Source organism: Cetorhinus maximus, chromosome 4, assembly GCF_964194155.1.
Source record: "Cetorhinus maximus chromosome 4, sCetMax3.hap1.1, whole genome shotgun sequence".
In the NCBI taxonomy this organism is placed as follows: domain Eukaryota; kingdom Metazoa; phylum Chordata; class Chondrichthyes; order Lamniformes; family Cetorhinidae; genus Cetorhinus; species Cetorhinus maximus.
The window spans coordinates 131,428,600-131,450,158 of NC_135882.1; the positions used below are offsets into that span (position 1 = coordinate 131,428,600).

Genomic DNA, 21,559 nt, shown 5'->3' on the forward strand with positions numbered 1-21,559 from the left:
ATACAAGTGAAGTTCCAGGGAATAGTTTGTTGCCATTTTTGTTCAGCTGTTTTTTTGCTTTTGCTGGCAATGTTTGTGACCGGATAACAAGGAAGATGCTGGGCTACCCTGAGGGAGGTGATTTGATGGGCTGAATTGTCTCCTCTAGTGCTAAAGGTTTAATACAGTCTTAAACAGAATTGGTATGGGAATGGCTCTGTGTATTTTACAGAGGAATAGAATGCCTTCTACATAGCGTAATTAGGACAATTGTTTATTGCAGCAAGCAAGATCATTTGGAACCTCTTGGAAAGCACTATTTCCATTGGCTCCAGGACTTCTTCTGCAAGACTGTGGTACTTGGGCAGTAAATTGTGCTACCCATTTTAAGAGCAGAAATCCATGAGGCTTGTCACAGGACTTGCTACATCGAAGTGCAACTATGATTCTCTAATTTATATATCACTGATTTTCTCAATGGCAAATGCAGCCTATTATCATTGTGCAAACCACCTGTAGGGCCTCTCAGTTGATTTGGAAAGAAGTTAAAACTTTTGGATGCCAGCTACCAAATCATTCCATAAAATGTTGAATGTTAATGACATTTAACACATTTCAATGTGTTTGCATGCTGGGGAACTGTGAATGGTTTATATTATGCTAAGTATTTCAGTGCAGGTTTTGAAGGTTAACCAGCTGTTTTTTACACAGATTGGGATTGGGCGTTGAGTTTCAATCATTATAATCAAAGGAGTTACAATGGAGATTCCCTAATCACTATTCTATCTGAAAAAGGGACTATTGTAGTGATGAAATCCTTGCTGACCTTTTTTTTGTCCATGTGCATTCAGTAATAATCGCAGACTAATCAGGGATAAAAGTAGCTGGCATTGGCAGAAGGAAATGTCTGAAACTTAAATCCAGTGCTGAAGATGAGCTATAACTCGGTGACGTCACTTTAACTCCTTTGAGAATCAGCGACCCCAAGTGTTTTTGAAAAACAATCTAACAGGGAGAAAATGTACCACTTACTGGGAGACCAAAATCAGGGTCAAGAAACATAAAATAATAGCTGATAAATCCAATAGGAAATTCATAGGAATCCAATAGGAACTTCTTTGTCCAGAGAGTGGTTAGAATGTGAAACCTCTTACTGCATGGTACTACCACATGCAGCAAATAGCACAGATGCATTTAAGGGTAAGCTGGATAAACACATGAGGCAGAAAGGATTAGTTGATTAACCTGTTAGGGTGGGAGGGTGGCTCATGTGGAGCATAAACATCGGCAGTTGGGCCAATTGGCCTTTTTCTGTATTGTCAATTCCATGGGGACATGGTATTCAAAACCTGATCAGAGCAATTCTGGCAATGTGAGCAGCCTGTTAAGAGTCACCCTGGCATGCACATCAATCTTCATGATTATGAACTAATGCATTCCCAATTATCACTCGAGCATTCACCAATCAGTAATTGACTTTAATATTATACTTTTCATTTTCATTTTCATTTTGAAATGCTTCAAAACTTTTCATAGAATAAATTGCCTTTTGATGTGCAGCCGCTTATGAAAGGCAGCAGCTGTTCTTGTGCCGACAAAGTCCCAAACACAGCAGCCCAGTGAATGCAGCAAAATCTGTCTGAACTTGATAATCTGTAGTAGGAGTTTAATTAAATAGGTAGTTAATAAACCTTTTGAGAAAAGAGTATTCGAAGCAGTGGACTTGTGGAGGAGGCAGAGGGAGATGCACTGACTATCTAGAAGATATGGTTCTTTGCTAGTTTGTTAGTTTGTATTAGAATTGGTTCCACCACAGTGAAGTGGAAATGTGGAAGTACTGTGGCAGAGATCCAATGTAAGTTTGCAACAAAAAACAATGATTCTGTATTGAATATTAGAAGTTGACAGCACCTTAGTTAAAGAATCTGAAAACCAAACTGGTCAAACACATATTTCTTTAAAATTAGCAAGGTTTGAAGTTAATAACAAGAAGAAGCTGCTTTAATAAAATGAAGGATGCTGTGGGTGCAACTTCAAGTAGTGACTGGAGTAAGGACAGGCCAAGTGGGAATGTTAACTTGAAATGACCTCATTCCGTCTGCACAGCTTTGGATGTGACAGATGTTGTCTGAAAGGAAACATTTGCAGGGGATTTGTCTGTGTGTGTAGTTCATGGGAATGTGCCGCTGCTCTATAAATAACAAAACATGTTAAGTACTGGGGAATTTAGAGATGTTGTCCTGTGTTGAAAAGCATCCAGTACTGCAGTGCTATTGACCAAGATTAAATATCAGATTCAAGTTACTCTGTTTTTAAAGCTGCATGCCAATCATCTGGAAGGTTTGATTGCTAACAAGATTGCCAAACAGACTGCAAAGCATTTGCACAGATTTATACATTTAAAAAAATACATAGGGTTACACAGAATTAACAGCACAGAAACAGACCTTTCAGCCTGACTTGACCCATGCCAGTGTTTATGCTTCACATGAGCTTCCTCCCATTCCTCATCATTTATCCCATCCTTCGATTTCTTTCTCTGTCTTGTTTTTCTAGCTTTCCTTTAAATGTATCTAAGATATTTGCCTCAACTATTCCCTATGGTAGAGAATTCCACATTCTTAGGACTCTTTGGGTAAAGCCATTCCTTCTGAATTCTCTAATGGATTTATTAGTAACTATCTTACATTTATGGTCCCTAGCTGTGCTTTCGCCCGTAAGTGGAAGTGGCTTCTCTATGTTTGCCCTATCAAACTGTTTCATTGTTTTAAGGACCTCCATCAGCTCACCCTTCAGGGAAAAGTGCTCCATCTATAGGATGAGGACTATGACAACATGTGCATTATATGTCTTGATCCATTCATTAAAGTCATGGTGGATTGTCTCAGGTGATCTGTCCAGTGCTCGAGTGAAGGGCTTTGACAATAGGGGGGCCGACAGGCTGCTGAAGTGGTAGCTGTGATTTTGAGGCTTCTGCTTCACTTACATTTGCTGAGCAAGCTACAGGGTGTCAAACAGGCGACCCATGCATATCATCAGATTTGGCACAGGAAAACAGGTTGAAGCTGCCACCAAGATGGTTATGGGGGAGTTGGTCATGATCACGGAGGATGGGTGTCCTGCGGTGGCAATAGTCCAGCTTAATTTTGTGGGCACTGAAGACACACATCAGCTTCTGCTGATTCCAGACTTACCTTCGATGGGCCTCTTCTTTACCATCACCGATGGAACTGATCGAGCCCACGCTGCTCAGGCTGAAGCAGGTGGTGCGAACGTTTTAAAATGGCAATGGCAGCATCTCTGGCGTTAGCAGGACAGTAATAAGGTTGGTAGCCTTACCACCCCATTAATGCCTGGCAAGGCTACACAAAATCAATTTGGGGTCATTTTAACTTTGGGTGATGGTAGTAAATGGGCACTGTCGAACTGGCTACCCATTTTACCCTCGCCTTTTTTTTGACTTCAATGGAATGGAAAATGAAAAATATATAATGGGTTCATAATTTTATTTCACCATTTTTACATCATCGGACAAAGTTTAAAGCCCCAAGGACTTTTTGTGTTAAATCCAATAAATCAGACATCAGTGCATTAAGATTTCATGATCTGAGTGAGTAAGTGCATTTGATTTGTAAATGGTGACTTTTTTAAATTCTGAGCTCAGTAGCTGTAACCTTACAACTTAAATTACTAGTGGGTTCAGGGAAATTACTGTCTCCCTTACTGGCTTTGTAAAATGTCTGGTAATATGAGGCTGAAAAGAGGGAGAATAAAAGACAATCTCTATTTTGCACAACTAAAAATATATTAAAGACTTGTTCTTCACGCCAAGGGCAGAATTTTACAGGCCCCCATCGCCAGGTTTGCCAGTGGTGAAGCTCATACAATTTGCCGTGGCCTTCCCACCGCCCTTCCACACACCTCTGACCTTTCTGCAATTTTATGGGGGGAGGGATGGACAAGGTGGCCTGCCCTCACCCCAGTTGAGCTCTAAAGTGGTCAATTAATGGCCACTTAAAAGCTGCTTCCTGCCCCAGCCTCAAAACTGATGCTGCCGGGAGGGGTTCAGGTATGGGTGAGGGGAGGCCCAGCAGATAAGTCTGCTTGGGCCTCAGGCAATGGCGCCCGAGGGGCGGGTGGGGGGGTGTGGAGGGCATGTGGGCACCTCCATTACTGGTCATCTTTCGAGATCAGGTGTCCCCCTCCCAAGCCCTGGGCCCTCCGGGTGCTTCTTCCCCACCTGCCCTTCAAATTTCGAATGCCCAACCCCCATTTCTCCAACCCCTCTCCTCGGGCCTCCTCTCCCCTCCCCGCTGTGATACCCCAGAGTTACCATGTTCTGTGGGCTGTGGCGCGTTGACTCTGGGAACTGATGTAGTCCCAACAGTGTCCAGTGTTCCTGGTGGCGCACCTGGGACTGCACAGTTGCCGGCCAAACAGATTGGCCAGCAGCCGCCTGGGGGCAGGGCTTCCTGCTGAGTGAGGAGTGGAGGCCTCGCCTCAGCCAATGAACACTCCTTGGAGTGTTAAATGGCTGCGGGGCATCTCTGATTGGTGGCAATATGTTACCCGTCGACTTCTCCAGTGGCAGTGGGGGTAAGAAACCCTGCCAGTGGAAAAATTCTGCCCCGTTTGTTTTTTTTCCATTCTCTCTATTAATTTTATAGTCAATAATCTATTCTGTTCTTTATTATGTTAAGGTTAACACAATTTACTTTTCTAGTCTGTTCTGACTGTTTGCTACCAACATCCGTTTTAGAGGAGGAAGTGAAGATGGAAACATCTTTTGCATTACATATTGGCTCTGAAGGGCAGCCTTTTTGCCAATTGATGCCAAAGTTGTGCAGATTGTACAAAATGCACCAATTGTCAAAGAATGAGGAGGGTGTTGCACAGATGGACCAACTCTTCTGGAGTCTGTTACTACCTTCATCCAAACTGTGAATTCAAAGTCTCTACAAACAGGGACAAAATAGATTATTATTGAATTGTGCCTGAATTTACCAAGGATTTCATTTACCCTTTCCCAGTTCTCTCTTATCCTACCCAAGGTCAAAACAAACGATTGCTTGAGAATCTGATGTCAATCCCACATTGTTGCCCCTCTCCTCTCCAGCTGTTTCTGATGTAAAGATATCAAAAAGGATTTTTAAAAATTCATTTGTGGGATGTGGGTGTCGCTGGCTGGGCCAGCATTTATTGCCCATCCCTAATTGCCCTTGAGAAAGGTGGTGTTGAGTTGACTTCTTGAACAACTGCAGTCCACGTGGTGTAGGTACATCCACTGTGCTGTTAGGGATGGAGTCCCAGGATTTTGACCCAGCAACAGTGAAGGAATGCAATGATAGAAACTGCTAAACCCCTTTGAAATGCTTCTGAATGCATTCTTACTTGGATACAGGAAATATTTTTGATCCAAGGTTGTGAGGTAGGTTGTGAGGTAATATCTACAGCTTGCAATTGGTTCTCATCCTCTCTTTTTCATTGTTTTTATTCTCTGATATAATGTTTACAAATCAGCATCAACCTGTATATGAGGTAGCAAACGTAGTGCGTGCTGCAACAAATTGTTCTATCCAGAATCTCATCAATTATTTCATGACATGGTAGTCTATAAGTCCTGCATAAGCCAACGTTTTTTGTAGACAGATGTTCCCCTTGCCATTTCTATATTGGGGATGCAAAAAGACAAGAGCACTTGGCTATTTTTGATACTGTTACCAAGAGTTTCATTGAGGTATGATACTTAATGTGAATTATTAAGACTATACCTGAATCATTTGTGTATGTTTATTCTTTAACTGATCTTCATCTGCTCTTCATTCAGTATTTGATTGTTGAAGACTGGACAAGCATCAAAAATGTATCCTGCGTCACCATATTTGTCGACTTCATTACCTGGTAAATAAAATCAATGCATGAAACTGTATAGCTATATTTTGTTCAGCATTCTATTTATGAAAATATCATGGACTTTCTCGATATCTCCTTTGATCTTTTATAGCAAGGGTGTCTATAAGCTCTCTTGCCTCAGATCATTTGATGCTGAAATCCTCACCCATGTCTTTGTTACCCCAGACTCGAGTAGTTTAATGCTCCACTGACCAGCTCCCCGTCTTCTACCATCCATAACTTCTACTCATCTAAAATTCTACTACCTGTATCCTTACTTGTATCAAGTCCCGTTGTCTCAACACCCCTATGCTTGCTGACTTACAATGCCTCAAATTGACAATTCTCATCCCTGTGTTCAAACCCCTCCATGGCCTCACCCCTCCCTATCACTGGAACCTCCTTCTTTCCTGCAACCCAATCAGAACTCCGTATTCTTCTAACTTTCGCCTCTGGTGTACCCCCATTTGCCTTTGCCCCATCATTGGCAGCCATGCCTTCAAGGCAGCCATGCCTTCAAGCCAGCCTAAGCTCTTGTGATTCCCTCCCTCGATTTCTTACATTTGATGAGCTGGCTTTGGGTGTGGAGGAGCGAATGAGGCAAAACCAGAGCCTTGACTCAGGGAGAATGGCCTAGTATTAGTTCCTGGGGAAGCTATGGCCATGTTATATTTGGGAGGGGTTTGTGCATTGAATCAGCTAATATTGCCACTATAAGAATTGACTTCATTCCAATTGTAGATCTCCTAAACTGCTCATTTTTAACCTTTTTCAAAGAGAGATTTCTATTGTAAAGCAGGCTACATTACTTCATAAAACGTAAGTTTTTTTTAAAGTCATTTTTAAAGTGCTTCTTTACACTAGGCCCACTCTCCATTTTTCACTTTTCTTCACCTGGTTATAACCCAGTGTTTTCCCCTTCTGATGTTAAGTATTTTGAGATGTTTCACTGCATATACAGAGCTTGTATAAATGGATGCGGCTAGTGTTCATTCAAGTTGTTGGTAATGTTGTTTCTCACCATGTCTTATAACGAGCTTGAACTATTTGTTGTTTGTGGCAGTCGCACAGATGTTTCCAGAAGAAGTTCAGAAAGAGGTATCCTCTAATGAGACTCTCCAGAGGTAATTTGATGCACTGTGGTGCATGTTATAGTTTCCTTGCTTTATAACATTGGGTATGATGTGTTTAATTCAGAAGAGAACTTGTTACATTAAGTAACTGCTATTACAGAATCACAAAATTACAGAATTGTTAGAGTGCAGAAGGAGGCCCATTGTGTCTGCACCTGCTCTCCAAATGAGCGATTCACCGAGTGCCATTCTCCTACCTTCTCCCTGTAACACTGCACATTCTTCCTTGAGTGGCTCAAATATTTGTGGGGCTTGCTTAGTCAGGTAATTTGAGACTTAAGTGAGATTTTGTTTATATATTGAACAGCTGGTATACTTATACACTGGAATAAAGACAGAAAATACTGGAAATATTCGTCAGGTCCCTCAGAGAAAACATAGGTTTATGTTTGGGGTAAATGGTCGACATCTGAAACATGAGTTTCTCTTTTCTCTTTCCAGATGCTGACTGACCAAATGTGTATTTTCAGAACTTTCTGTTTATATTTCATATTTTCAGCATTTCCAGGCGTCGCTTTTCTCTCTCAGCCATGATGTGATTGGATGGTGGAATAGTCTTTTGATAGTTGAATGGCCTGCTCCTGTTACAGAATTCTCCCATGCCTCCCGCTGGCGGGATCAATGGCGGAGTGTGGGGAGAATTTGGCAGGAGGTTCAAAAATCGGTTTCACGCCACCGATCTTCCGATGCTGCCCGACATGGCCGATCGGGAATCCCACTGGAACCTGGCAGGAAAGCAATTTGCATCCTGCTAATGCAAAGAGAGTCAGCAAGAGGCAAAGCGACATCACGCAGAGCTGTTGGAAGCCCTCAACAGAGTGGAATGCAAGTCGGAGGAGTCTGTCCGCCTGCTCTCTGGTGAAGTGCTGCCCACATGTGCATGCATTCAGGTCTCCATGGGGAGGATGGTGGATGCCATGGAGACCCTGGTTCAGCAGGATGCCAAATTTCTGCCAGAGATGCACACAAGCCTGCACTCCATCGCAGTAGCCAGGGGTAGGTTCCTACAGTGGCAACACAAAAGGCTGATGGGACACCTCAACGCCATTCCAGGTGCTCCTTCTCCTCAAGGACTCAGGCCAGGGCCCTCGGGCACTGAAAGGGAGGAGCAGCAGCATTGGCACACCTCTGGATCATCTACTCAGAACTCTCAGAGGTTGTCTGCACCCTCTGAATCCCCTTTGCCTATGATGCCTTCAGCCTCGTCCTCTGTCACCACATAGGGAGCAGCTGGCCCACAGGCAGACAGCCAAGGGAAGCCAGGATCCCCCAGGGCTCGGCTCTCCAGAGGATGACTGCCGAAGTTATTAAAGGCATAGGGCAAACAAGTCAGCAGGCTGCCTCCACCCCTGCTGCGGGTGTCAGGACAGCACCTAAAAGGAGTGGTAGGCCAAGAAAAGTCAAGAAATGTTCTTCACAACTGGTTGCAGGGGTGAACACATAATTGTCACAAGTTAAACGTCTGCAAATATATTCACTTTCACTACATTATGCCCACTGATTTTTTTTAGCGTCCTTCTAAAGGCTTTGTGAGGCCCCTCCCCACCAACCCCAAGCAGTTCTCCTGCATGCAGCCGACCCCACGACTGAATCTGCAGGGAGAAGGGTATGTGGCAGAGCCTGTCAGAGCCTCGTGCAAGCGCTCTCCCACGCACGCGAGCCTTCAGCCATCAAACGCATCTCACTGGTCCCCAGCATATTCAATGCTGCGTGCAGCGGTTCCCTTTCAGTTCTCCAGCTGAGATGACCTGCATCTCTGCCCACCCACTGACCCAGCTCCCATGCAGCACTGTGCCCATCCAAAGTGAAGGCTCTGCTCGCTTTTGATTTGACCATCATGGTAATTGTCACAAACTTCACGAGCTCCCCAAGCGTTTCCTCTCCCCCAGTCACCCATGTCTTTACCCCCATTACCACTGACTACCTCTCCAGCAACAGCTTCGACCTCACCACTGTCACCCTCCAGCTTGAACCCTTTTCCTTCCAGAATGTCCAGGTTTACGTGCACGTTCCTTTCCTTCCCAAAATCCCACCCCCATTCACACTGATGACCCACACCTCCTCCTGTCCACCCCTCGCGTCCATACGTATCTCCGCATTACCACTAATAACCCTCGCCGCCCCTTCACCCAACATCGTTGAACCCTTACTCCCCCACCCTACCAGCTCCCCCTGCCCCATGTAATCTTAACCATATCCTACTATCACAACCAGCCTGAGTTCGCGCCCCAGGAGTCAACAATTGACTCCACCGACTCCTTCCTGTGAACATATTCACCTGGACATTTCCCCCCACCAGTTGTGAAGAACATTTCTTGACTTTTCTTGGCCTACCACTCCTTTTAGGTGCTGTCCTGACACCCGCAGCAGGGGTGGAGGCAGCCTGCTGACTTGTTTGCCCTATGCCTTTAATAACTTCGGCAGTCGTCCTCTGGAGGGCCGAGCCCTGGGGGATCCTGGCTTCCCTTGGCTGTGGACTCTTGAATTTAAGCTGTTTCCATTAATTAACCACCTGTGACACTTCCTTTTAATATTTATCACCCTCAGGGTCTACATGTTGCCAGATATGTTTCTTCCTTGGGGTAAAATTCTATGCAAAAATTAACTTTTGACTGTTCAGCGTTCATATGGCATTTAATGGGTTCTGTGTTCATGGAATAGGTGTTTAGTTAACTAGTTTTTTTTGGTTTTGGCAAAAAGAAACCTTCTATCACTTTATTAAAAACTTGTCTCATGCAAATGGAACTGTAATTCACCAAAAAATAATATTTTCCTTTTGTGATAAGGGAATTGTTCTATCTGATTATTCAGAGGTCCCATTGGCAAAGTACCACATTATGGTGTCATCTCACTGGTGATTCACTGCTTTATTAGATATGTTTATTTAAATTGGGATCAGTTGAGATGATCAGTCAGGGCAAAATTTAATGCTCCCTGGAGGTTAGTGCGGAGGCAGGGGGGCCATTTGATCGGGTGGGAGAGTGCAGAGTGGGGATTCTGCTGCCTACCCTCCTCCCCCAATTAAGCTCAGGGCCATAAGTGTGGCCTTCCTGCCTGGGCATCAATTAAGTGAGCCACTTAAGGGCCTCATATTCAACCAATGGTGGGCAGAGGACTCGCTGCGCAGGGAGACATGCAGCAAACCCACAGCCTAGTAGGGACAGTCCCTCATTCTCAGGCATTCTGTGCCTGATCAAGAGACCCCAAGATGGGGAGGCCGCTGAAAAACACCCCACTGTCCTTGCTTCCAGCAACCCTCCCCTTGCTGACGACCCCCATCCCACCCACACTCACCACTATCTGGGGGTCCAGTGGCAATCCTCAAGGTAAGCCTGAATGTTTTCCTGCAGTGGCCACCACTCCTGGTGGCGCTGATGGTACTGTGGAGCTGCCAGTCTCAGATTGGACATCAGCTCTCGGGGACGGGACTCTGGCCTAACTGGGGGCTTGATTATGTGAGAGGCCCGATGCTGTCCAAGGAAGTGCCTGCTTGTCTGGTAATTGTGTTGGGCCTCCCGGGGGAAGCGATGCTGGGTTTCCAATGGTTCTCCAACTGGTGGGCTGGACCCCTGTCGCACACATTAGATTCCGCTATTAATGTCACAATAATTCCTGTATTCAAATGGTGAGCTGGGAAAAAACTGCTTTGAGGGATATCAGGTAAGGTTTGAAATGTGAGATGAGAGAATAGCTGATTTTTAAAAATAATTTGAGAGCCAAAGTAATTGTATAGAACTAGACAGTAGTTGGAAAGCAGCAAGAGGAGAGAAGTTGGGAAGTAGAAACCAGGTGATCCTAAGGTGCTGTTTTAGCAGCATAGAAATTTATAAAAAGAAAATAAGATTGAGTAAAGAATTCCAGTTTTGAGATCATGTTGGAATTAGAGAATTTTCTTGGGGTTCTCCGATCTTCTGCCAAATTTATGTTGTGAGGCTGGGAGCAGCCCCAGGAAAATACCAGTGAAGAAGTTTATTTCACAGAAAGAAACCATTCAGTCAATTGTGTCTGTGTGGACTTTTCATCAGAGCAATCCAAAACTAACCACAGAGGCTCACTGTGAACATGAGAACCACTGTAACGATTCACTCCACCCCACCTCCATATTGCTAAATCATGAATTTATTCTGTGTGCTAACTTCAGTTAATAATATTTTGATCATTTCTCGTATTGATTTACTTCGTCAGTCCAAGATTTTCATTGATGACCAGTGAAAACTCCTGTTCACCTTGGCACCTAAATCCACTGAGCAGCTCCCCCTGCATGTGCCGTCGGAGTCCTCGTCTGCTAATGAATGGCTATTATGATCTAAGTGAAGAGAGCTTCATGGATGAGGAAGGCAATCTCACCCTCACGCCATCCAAAATAAACATCAGTTACAAGGAAAATCTCGTCCGGTGGGTGTCTCCTTCTATGATTACGGTGGTCAATTGTAATGCAGCGAACACAAAGGGCACAACATGGCTCGATAAATGATATCCCACTTCAGTAGGCCAAACCGCACAATCTAAGTACCAAGGTCGCAGTGTAAGTCCCATCAATAGGTTCACTTTCAGTATCAAAGAGAACTGCCTCAAACCCTATTTATACAATATGAGAGCCTACATTATATAGAAGGAAGCTGTTTGAAGATATGCCCTTATGTTGCATGCCATCGTGAAAGAGTGCAGCAGCATTATGCAGTGACTTGGTTGCCAAGCTGGAGCTCGGTATTTAGGAAAATGCTGTGTGCAAAATTGGGCAACCACACAAGTGTACAAATATAAAACCGGTCTATTCACATTTCAGTTGGAACATTTTGTCCATGGGCCTAATTTTTCACAGAGGTGGGACAAGCTGTAAGTCTTTATAATTATGATCTAGATGAAGGAACTCAGGGCATTCTGGCTAAGTTTGCAAATGATACAAAGATAGGTGGAGGGACAGGTAGTATTGAGGAGGTGGGGAGACTGCAGAAGGATTTAGACAGGTTAGGAGAATAGGCAAAGAAGTGGCAGGTGGAATACAACGTGGGGAAGTGTGAGGTTATGCGCTTTGGTAGGAAGAATAGAAGCATAGACTATTTTCTAAATGGGGAGAGAATTCAGAAATCTGGAGTGCAAAGGAACTTGGGAGTCCTAGTCCAGGATTCTCTTAAGGTTAATTTGCAGGTTGAGTCGATAGTTAGGAAGGCAAATGCAATATTGGCATTTATTTCGAGAGGACTAGAATATAAAAGCAGAGATGTGCTGCTGAGGCTTTATAAGGCTCTGGTCAGACCATATTTAGAATATTGTGAGCAATTTTGGCCCCGTATCTCAGGAAGGATGTGCTGGCCCTGGAGAGGGTCCAGAGGAGGTTCACGAGAACGATCCCAGGAATGAAAGGCTTAACATATGAGGAACGTTTGAGGACTCTGGGTCTATATTCGATGGAGTTTAGAAGGATGAGGGGGCATCTGATTGAAACTTACAGAATACTGAAAGGCCTGGATAGAGTGGACGTGGGGAAGATGTTTCCATTAGAAGGAGAGACTAGGTCCCGAGGGCACAGTCTCAGAGTAAAGGGAAGACCTTTTAGAACAGAGATGAGGAGAAACTTCTTTAGCCAGAGAGTGGTGAATCTATGGAATTCATTGCCACAGAAGGCTGTGGAGGCCAGGTCATTGAGTGTATTTAAGACTGAGATAGATAGGTTCTTGATTGGTAAGGAGATCAAAGATACAGGGAGAAGGCAGGAGAATGGGGTTGAGAAACTTATCAGCCATGATTGAATGGCAGAGCAGACTCGATGGGCCGAATGGCCTAATTTCTGCTCCTATGTCTCGTGGTCTTATGGTCTTATAATAATAAAGGTATAGGTAATGTCCAAACAAGCAAACTGTTGAACTTGGACAATAAAGAGAGGACTGGAGGATTCTTGGACAAAATTCACAACCCTAAAATGAGCTTAAAGATTTGAAAAACAACTCCACACCCCCTTCCCCACAGTGGAATGTATGTTCAGATAAAGCATTTTATATGTCAGTTGTCAACCTTAAAAGAGAACTGGATTGATATCTTTTGTGAAGAGGCATTAACTTGGTGATTGGTCTTGTATTATTTCATTGAACTTTGCGGGCTTGGTTTCACAGAGAAATGCTGCCTGTGGACAGCTTTGCCACTGGCTGTAGGCACCTGGAACCTGTTAGCGCACTGCCCATGATTTTCCAATAAGTGGTCTGCCAGATGAAAATCCCCACGATAGCGCACATTCATAAAATTGGCTTCTAGATTAACATTCCTTTATTAAAATCCAATGAAATCTGCTGTTTACTTTGCTTCTGCATAGTTTTGCTTTCATTTTACTTCTTAATAAATTGGAACACATGCCCCGAGATATTGACCTGAGACCTGATCAAAATTAGATCTCGAGCCTTGTCTGCATTCAACCAGTGAGCAGCAGTCACACATCAGGTGTCCTAAGTAGCCTGTCAGTCAGAGCCTGATCAATTCAGGAGACTCCTTCCATCATAAGGTCAGAAGCGGGGATGTTCGTTGATGATTGCACAATGTTCAGCACCATTCGTGACTCCTCAGATACTGGATCAGTCCATCATGTCCAAATGCAGTAAGAATTGGACAATATCCAGGCCTGGGCTCACAAGTAGCAAGTAACATTCGCACCACACAAGTGTCAGGCAAAGACCATCTCCAACAAAAGGGAATCTAACCATCGCCCGTTGATGTTCAATGGCATTACCATCACTGAAACCCCCACTATCAACATCCTGGGGGTTACCACTGATCAGAAACTGAACTAGACTAGCCATATAAACACTGTGGCTACAAGAGCAGGTCAGAGGCTAGGAATCCTGTGGTGAGTAACTCACCTCCTGACTCCCCAAAGCCTGTCCACCATCTACAAGGCACAAATCAGAAATGTGATGATATATCCTCCAATTGTCTGGATGAGTGCAGCTCCAACAACATTCAAGAAGCTTGACATCATCCAGGATAAAGCAGCCCGCTTGATTGGCACCCCTTCCACAAACATTCACTCCCTCCATCACCAATGCACAGTAGCAGCAGAGTGTACCAGCTATAAGATGCACTGCAGAAACTTACCAAGGCTGTTTAGGCAGCACCTTCCAAACCCACGACCTCTACCATCTGGAAGGACCAGGGCAGCAGATAGATGGGAACACAACCACCTGGAAGTTCCCCTCCAAGTCACTCACCATCCTGATTTGGAAATATATCACCGTCCCTTCACTGTCACTGGGCCAAAATCCTGGAACTCCCTTCCTAACAGCACTGTGGGTGTACCTACACCACGTGGACTGCAGCGGTTCAAGAAGGCAGCTCACCACCACCTTCTCAAGGGCAATTAGGGATGGGCACTAAATGCTGGCCCAGCCAGCGAAGCCCACATCCCATAAATGAATAAAAAAATAGTGGTAAGCCCTAAGGAGCAGGGACAGGGAGGCAAGGTAGAGGAGATGGGTGGGCCCAGTTTAAGAGAGACCTACAATACTTTGGTGGAACCAGCAAGTTGATTAGGACCTCGATTTTTATTTTCCCAGTGCCTAAAGCTCTGCAAATCTAGAATTCAGCAGTACACCTCTGAAAAATGAACCTCTCTCCCACAACATTGATTTTGCCCCCCAAGCAGGGTTTTATAAATGTTGTATTTCTCCCCAGTCGTCTGCCAGAGTTATTTGTCTAGCAGCCAGAGAAACTAGAAGAGTATGAGGTATCTCGTACTAATTTCCAGTGTGTTTCTTAGGTGCACAAAGGCTTTATTGTTCATCCTGGGCAGGCTATCTCCAGATGACGTCACAAATGAGGTCACTTTACAGTTCATAGGAAGCTTGAATGTGTCTCTGAGAGCAGTACTTTATGCTAGGCGTGGGAAATAGTATTTGAACAGCCCAAAATCATTACAAGTGGTGGCAGTTCAAGTGTGATTAAATCCATCTGTAAGACAGGAAAAATGTTACCAGAAGGAAACAGAAGTATTTAAGAATGAATGCTAGAGGCCTGTAAGATGTGAATTGCTAGAAGTAGCATGCTTGGCTGCAGAGGAATGTGATAAAGAATGTGTATGGCAGTTAGAAGTGCTTACACTGGAGTTCACAGAGGTGTGGGGCAGATCAGAGGAGGAAAATGAGGAGGAGAAAAATTAGCATTTTCAACAACAGGTAGAGGCTGTATCAAAGTTCTAGTGGAACAGTGTTGACCAGCAGAGAAAGATTTAACGATGGCAAGTCTTGTATTTGAAGTTAAAGTTGCTGTTGCTTATAACTTGACAATTGCCAAATTTTAAAATAGCATACAAGATAAATTGATTCTTAAGAGTTTTCGAATTATCAGAAAGAATAGAAAACATTTCTTTCTAATTATTCACAAACTACGATAGAAGAAACAGAGAAGTGTAGAGAGCCTGTGCTGTTTTCTGGTAGTAAAGCACGTGCTTCCTTTTCATGTGTGGGTCTGATGGGCCTTCATGTGAGCCAAGCTGCTGTACAGTGTGAAGTTCTCACCGTTTATCACTTAAATCAGTGACCCTGCAGGTAAAACTGAAGGATATTTAGACATTGGGATGAAAGGAGAAATGTAATTGGTTACAAGAAATCGAGTCAATTATTCATTCACGCTGACAAAGCTGACATTTATTACCCATCAGCAGTTGCACCTGAGAAGGTGGTGATGATGGACCTTATTCTTGAGCCACTGCTGTCTGTATGGTTACAGCTATGCACAGTGGAGACATACAGGAAAATAGTCTGAGACATTGAGGAAAAAATGTGTGAGTGACATACAAGAGAGACTGAGAAGGGCAAATCAGCAGAGGAGGAATGGTTTTGAAACTGGACTGTGACCTTTGGAACTTGCATTCAAATCCAACCCAGACAAACAAATGAAAGGATCCTCTGTCTGCTGGCTATAAGAGTCCTATGTAAAATAGGTTTGAACATGGTTAATCCTAGTGGATATGATCTGCAGATTGCCCCTAATCTCACTCAAAATGTGGCTGCAGAATAGCTGAGGTGGGAAATGGAGGAAGTCTGTTAGGTTGGAGATGCACGACTTAGTTCAGGGTTAGGTTTGAGTTTTGTATTAGGCTTAGGCTGAGGCATGTTGGGACAGGAAAGAGGGAGCTTTACTTGTTTTTAGTTTTGCTGTAATTGATGATGACACTGGGTGGGTGAAATAGGAACAGCCCTAATCCCCAGCATTAGCATCCCTCACATTGAAGAGCAAAATATACATTCTTGAAAAAGTGACAGAAAACTGTGGAAGATGAACTCAGACATTGTTACAGAAGCTGCTTTTCAGTTTTATCCATTAACAATGGCCCAAGAACCGGTGGATGGGAGAAACTGTAATTCATAATGTTCAGCACACAGCATAATTTTCTACCTTCGGCTGTTTCCTAAAGGAAATCTTTTTAACTCTGCAGGATTTTTCGACGGAAGAGGAGGGTTCGTAGGTCCTTTGCAAGCCTTTTTTCCATCGATTCCCCCAGTTCCTGGTTGAACAGCAGTCTTTTCAGTGGACCTGACTGTCCTCTTGCAGAATCCTCTTGGATTGATGGGGAAAGTGACTTTGACTCCAATTTCAGTAACAATCAAGGTATGCTGTTCCAATAATTGCAACTGAGTAGGAGAAAACTCCGTATTAATTTTATTTTTCTAAATAGTCAGTAATTAATGACTTAGTGGTGACACAAGTATATTTTTGAACCTCCATCCAAAACCTGTGCAGCTGAGTCCTGTCCTCAGTTGAGACACAGCAGAGTACTGTGTCATCTGTTGCGAGCAGAGATACAAACCGGAAGTGCTAGAAATGCAGCATAGCTTAGAATGTGACCTAGGAATTTATTGACAAGCCACCAGTGTTTCAGGCATTAAATGGGTGCCTAAATGCCCATTATGGAAGATTGCATGCTTAGGAGGTGCGCCGCCTGCTACATTGGAAAAGGTTGAGGCCTGTGCCTGAAACAGGCATATGCAAATGAAGATCCTAATATCTGCTTGAGATTGGTACCCTCCTGATTGACAAACCTCTCTGAATATGCCTTCTGACCTGATCACCCCTCTGCTGGGCATTCCCCCTCCTCCCAGCTCTTCTAGGCCCGACTTGAACATCAATGCTGGGGAGATCACAGCCTAATTTTGTCCTTGTGAAAGTGGCGTGCTGCCAATGGATGCCCAATTACACCTACAGCTCACCAACAATATTCTGGCGAGGCTGAGGCCCTGTTTTGGGTGAGACTCAGGCCTCTGCCTTCTGGCATGTGCTCCCAGCACATCGCCTATTTCAGATCCAAAAATGGGCCAAAGCAAATTTCCACCTCAGTATCTGAAAGAAGAAAAGAGAGGTTCATGCTTCAGTCAACAACCTTTCTGCAGAACCTTACACCCAAAATCTTTTGAGGAAGGATCTCTACTGAAATTACTAGGCTGTCCTTTCTCCTTCAGGTACTGATGGACTTGTATTTGTCAAGCATTTTCTGTTCAGATTTCTGGTTTCTTCCTTTTGCACTATTTTTCCTTTTGTGGCTCCAGCTGGAATGAATTATTGTGTAAAAAGAAAATGGGATATTTGAACTTCAAACAAAAAAATGGGTGCATGATTGAAATGCTAGAATGCTCTATGTTGTTTCAGGAGGAAGCAGTGTTGATTTGTCCTTCACTGGTAAATCTTGGCTATCGGAAGAGAACCTGCCCTCAATTAACGGTGAAGCCTGCTCTGGAGAAAGCCTGTTGATAAACAAATCAACAGGGGGCTTTATGGAACTTCCTTCTCATTCCCAGTTAGATCATGCAAAGTGCTTCTTCAATGACATGCCAAAAAGTCCAGGTAGGTTTCCACATAGGTACGATAAGAATGTTGTAAAAAGTGTGAACTGTTCATGGAGAAGCCGTTTTGTCACTTAAGTCCAGCCGCTATTAATCTCCAGTTGTTGTCTTACAACTTGCTTCAGATCTGCATTTTATTGTAGTGGTCACTTGCTCATTGAAACTAGCCACTCGCAGCATGAAAACTGAGCAGTAATTTTGGACAGCTTCATGTCAGCGTGGAGACTCATCAGCACTGGGGATACAGTGTTACTGCCCCATTTCTGACCTACGTTCACATCCAACGAAGCTGTGTGCTGTCAAGGAAACCAATTGAAATGATTCCTCTACAGAAAGTATGGTACTAGCAGACAATGTTAATATTGTAGAGCAGCAATAATGGAGGGGGGAGAGTGGGGACAGGGTTTAGCAGTGCAATTTCTCGGAGCACTGCTACACAGTTCAGGGATATGTTCCTACAGGTTTCACCACATGACATCCCACCTCCAGCCTCCCCTCTCCCACTATCACGCGGTACATGCCATCCTCATGATGCAGCACCTTTCTACGCCAGTTAGAGAGCGAGCAGGCTTTTCATTACCTGACTGGATTAATCTTAATTGTCAGTAAAACCACCTTCTTTCTCATTTCCGATCGTTTTTATGCCCTTATGTTATTTTCTCTCTCCTGGCTTGGTCGCAGCAGCAACCGGGGGAAGAATTTTCCCCCCTGTCGGCGGGGAAGTGCAGGAGCGAGCGCAGGCAGGCGAGCCTCCGATCTGCGCCCCCGATTGGAGGGCGCATCGCCATTTTACGTGGGTGGGCCAATTAAGGCCCGCCCAGCATGACATCCACCAGGAAGCGCTGAGTGCTCCCTGTGCGGGCGGGGGGGGGGGATTCCCTCAGCCGAGAGTGCGCTCTTTTGCGCATATGCGCATGTGCGTAAACAAACGCGCTGATCTCCCTGAGGCTAAGTGCTGCCAAATTCAAAAATGTTAAAGATACAAAAACAAAATTTCCCTGACATGTCCCCTCATGTGACACTGTTACATGAGTTGGGACATAGAACCATAGAAACTAGGAGCAGGAGTAGGCCATTCGGCCCTTCGAGCCTGCTCCACCATTCATTATGATTATGGCTGATCATCAAACTCAATAGCCTGCTTCCGCTTTCTCCCCATACCCGTTGATCCCTTTCTCCCCAAGAGTTTTATCTAACTCCTTCTTGAAAACATACAATGTTTTGGCCTCAACTACTTTCTGTGGTAACGAATTCCACAGACTCCACTCTCTAGGTGAAGAAATTTCTCCTCATGTCAGTCCTAAATGGTCTACCCTGTATCCTCAGACTGTGACCCCTGGTTCTGGACTCCCCCACCATCGGGAACATTCTTCCTGCATCTACCCTGTCGAGTCCTGTTAGAATTTTATAGGTTTCTATTAGATCCTCCCTCATTCTTCTGAACTCCAGCGAATATAATCCTAATCAACTCAATCTCTCATAATATATCAGTCCCGCCATCCCAGGAATCAGTCGGGTAAACCTTGGCTGCACTACCTCTGTAGCAAGTACATCCTTCCTCAGATAAGAAGACCAAAACTTCGCACAATATTCGAGGTGTGTTCTCACCAAGGCCCTGTACAATTGCAGCAAGACATCCCTACTCCTGTACTCGAATCCTCTGGCTATGAAGGCCAACATACCATTTGCCGTCTTTACCGCCTGCTGCACCTGCATGCTTACCTTCAGTGACTGGTGTACGAGGACATCCAGATCTCGTTGCACATTCCCCTCTCTCAATTTATAGCCATTCAGATAATAATCTGCCTTCCTGTTTTTGCCACCAAAATGGATAACTTCACATTTATCCACATTATACTGCATCTGCCATGCATTTGCCCAGTCACTCAGCTTGTCCAATCACACTGAAGCATCTCTGCATCCTCCTCATAGCTCACCCTCTCACCCAGTTTTGCGTCATCTGCAAATTTGGGTATATTACATTTCATTCCCTCATCTAAATCATTAATATATATTGTGAATAGCTGGGGTCCCAGCACCGATCCCTGGGGTACCCCACTAGTCACTGCCTGCCATTCGGAAAAAGACCCATTTATTCCTACTCTTTGTTTCCTGCCTGCCAACCAGTTTTCTATCCATCTCAATACACTACCCCCAATCCCATGCGCTTTAATTTTACACGCCAATCTCTTATGTGGGACTTTGGCAAAAGCCTTCTGAAAGTCCAAATAAACCACATCCACTGGCTCCCCCTCATCAACTCTACTAGTTACATCCTCGAAAAATTCCAGTAGATTTGTCAAGCATGATATCCCTTTCATAAATCCATGCTTACTCTGTCCGATTCTGCCACTGTTTTCCACGTGCTCAACTATTAAGTCTTTTATAATGGACTCTAGAATTTTCCCACTACCGATGTCAGGTTGACTGGTCTATAATTCCCTGTTTTCTCTCTGCCTCCTTTTTTAAATAGTGGGGTTACATTAGCTATCTCCAATCTGTAGGAACTGTTCCAGAGTCTATAGAATCTCGGAAGATGACCACCAATGCCTCCATTATTTCTAGGACCACTTCCTTAAGTACTCTGGGATGTAGATTATCAGGCCCCGGGGATTTATCGGCCTTCAATCCCATCAATTTCCCCAACACCATTTCCCTACTAATACTGATTTCTTTCAGTTCATTCCTCTCACTAAACCCTGTGTTCCCCAACATTTCTGGTATGTTATTTGTGTCCTCCTTTGTGAAGGCAGAACCAAAGTATGTATTTAATTGGTCAGCCATTTCTTTGTTCCCCATTATAAACTCCCCTGTTTCTGACTGTAAGGGACCTACATTTGTCTTCACCAATCTTTTTCTCTTCACATACCTATGGAAACTTTTACAGTCAGTTTTTATGTTCCCTGCAAGCTTACTCTTGTACTCTATTTTCCCCTTCTTAATCAACCCCTTGGTCCTCCTTTGCTGAATTTTAAACTGCTCCCAATCCTCAGGTCTGTTGTTTTTTCTGGCCAATTTGTATGCCTCTTTCTTGCATCTAATACTATCTCTAATTTCCCTTGTAAGCCGTGGTTTGGCCACCTTTCCTGTTTTACTTTTGCGTTAGACAGGAATAAACAATTGTTGCAGTTCATCCATGCGCTCTTTGAATGTTTGCCATTGCCTGTCCACCGTCATCCCTTTAAGTAACGTTTCCCAATCCATCATAGCCAACTCGCACCTCATACTATTGTAGTTTCCTTTATTAAGATTCAGGACCCAAGCCTCAGAATCAACTACATCACTCTCCATCTTGATGAAGAATTCTATCATATTATGGTCGCTCATCCCCAAGAGGCCTTGCACAACTTGATTGCCAATTATTCCTTTCTCATTACACAATACCCAGTCGAGGATGGCCTGTTCTCTCGTTGGTTCCTCAATGTATTGGTCCAGAAAAACATCCCGTATACACTCCAGGAATTCCTCCTCTACGGTATTGTTACTAATTTGATTTGCCCAATCTATATGCATATTAAAGTCACCCATAATTACAGATGTTCCTTTATTACATGTGTCTCTAATTTCCTGTTTAATGCCATTCCCAACATCACCACTACAGTTTGGGGGTCTATATACGACCCCACTAACATTTTTTGCCCCTTAGTGTTTCTCAGCTCTACCCATACAGATTCCACATTGTCGGAGCTAATATCTTTCCTCACTATTGCGTTAATTTCCTCTTTAACCAGT

The 21,559-nt window shown here is 44.1% G+C and overlaps 1 protein-coding gene across 1 annotated transcript in view; it reads left to right on the forward strand.

Moving 5' to 3' along the window:
• Nucleotides 1-21,559, forward strand: part of tmem71 (transmembrane protein 71) — a 55,201-nt gene that overhangs the window by 16,339 nt on the left and 17,303 nt on the right. Inside the window, exons 2-6 of the mRNA XM_078540835.1 lie at nucleotides 5,807-5,880; nucleotides 6,935-6,995; nucleotides 11,190-11,399; nucleotides 16,426-16,598; nucleotides 17,634-17,828. Of these exons, the coding sequence (XP_078396961.1) occupies nucleotides 5,841-5,880; nucleotides 6,935-6,995; nucleotides 11,190-11,399; nucleotides 16,426-16,598; nucleotides 17,634-17,828 (679 nt within the window). The 5' untranslated portion in view covers nucleotides 5,807-5,840. The remainder of the gene's footprint in view (nucleotides 1-5,806; nucleotides 5,881-6,934; nucleotides 6,996-11,189; nucleotides 11,400-16,425; nucleotides 16,599-17,633; nucleotides 17,829-21,559) is intronic.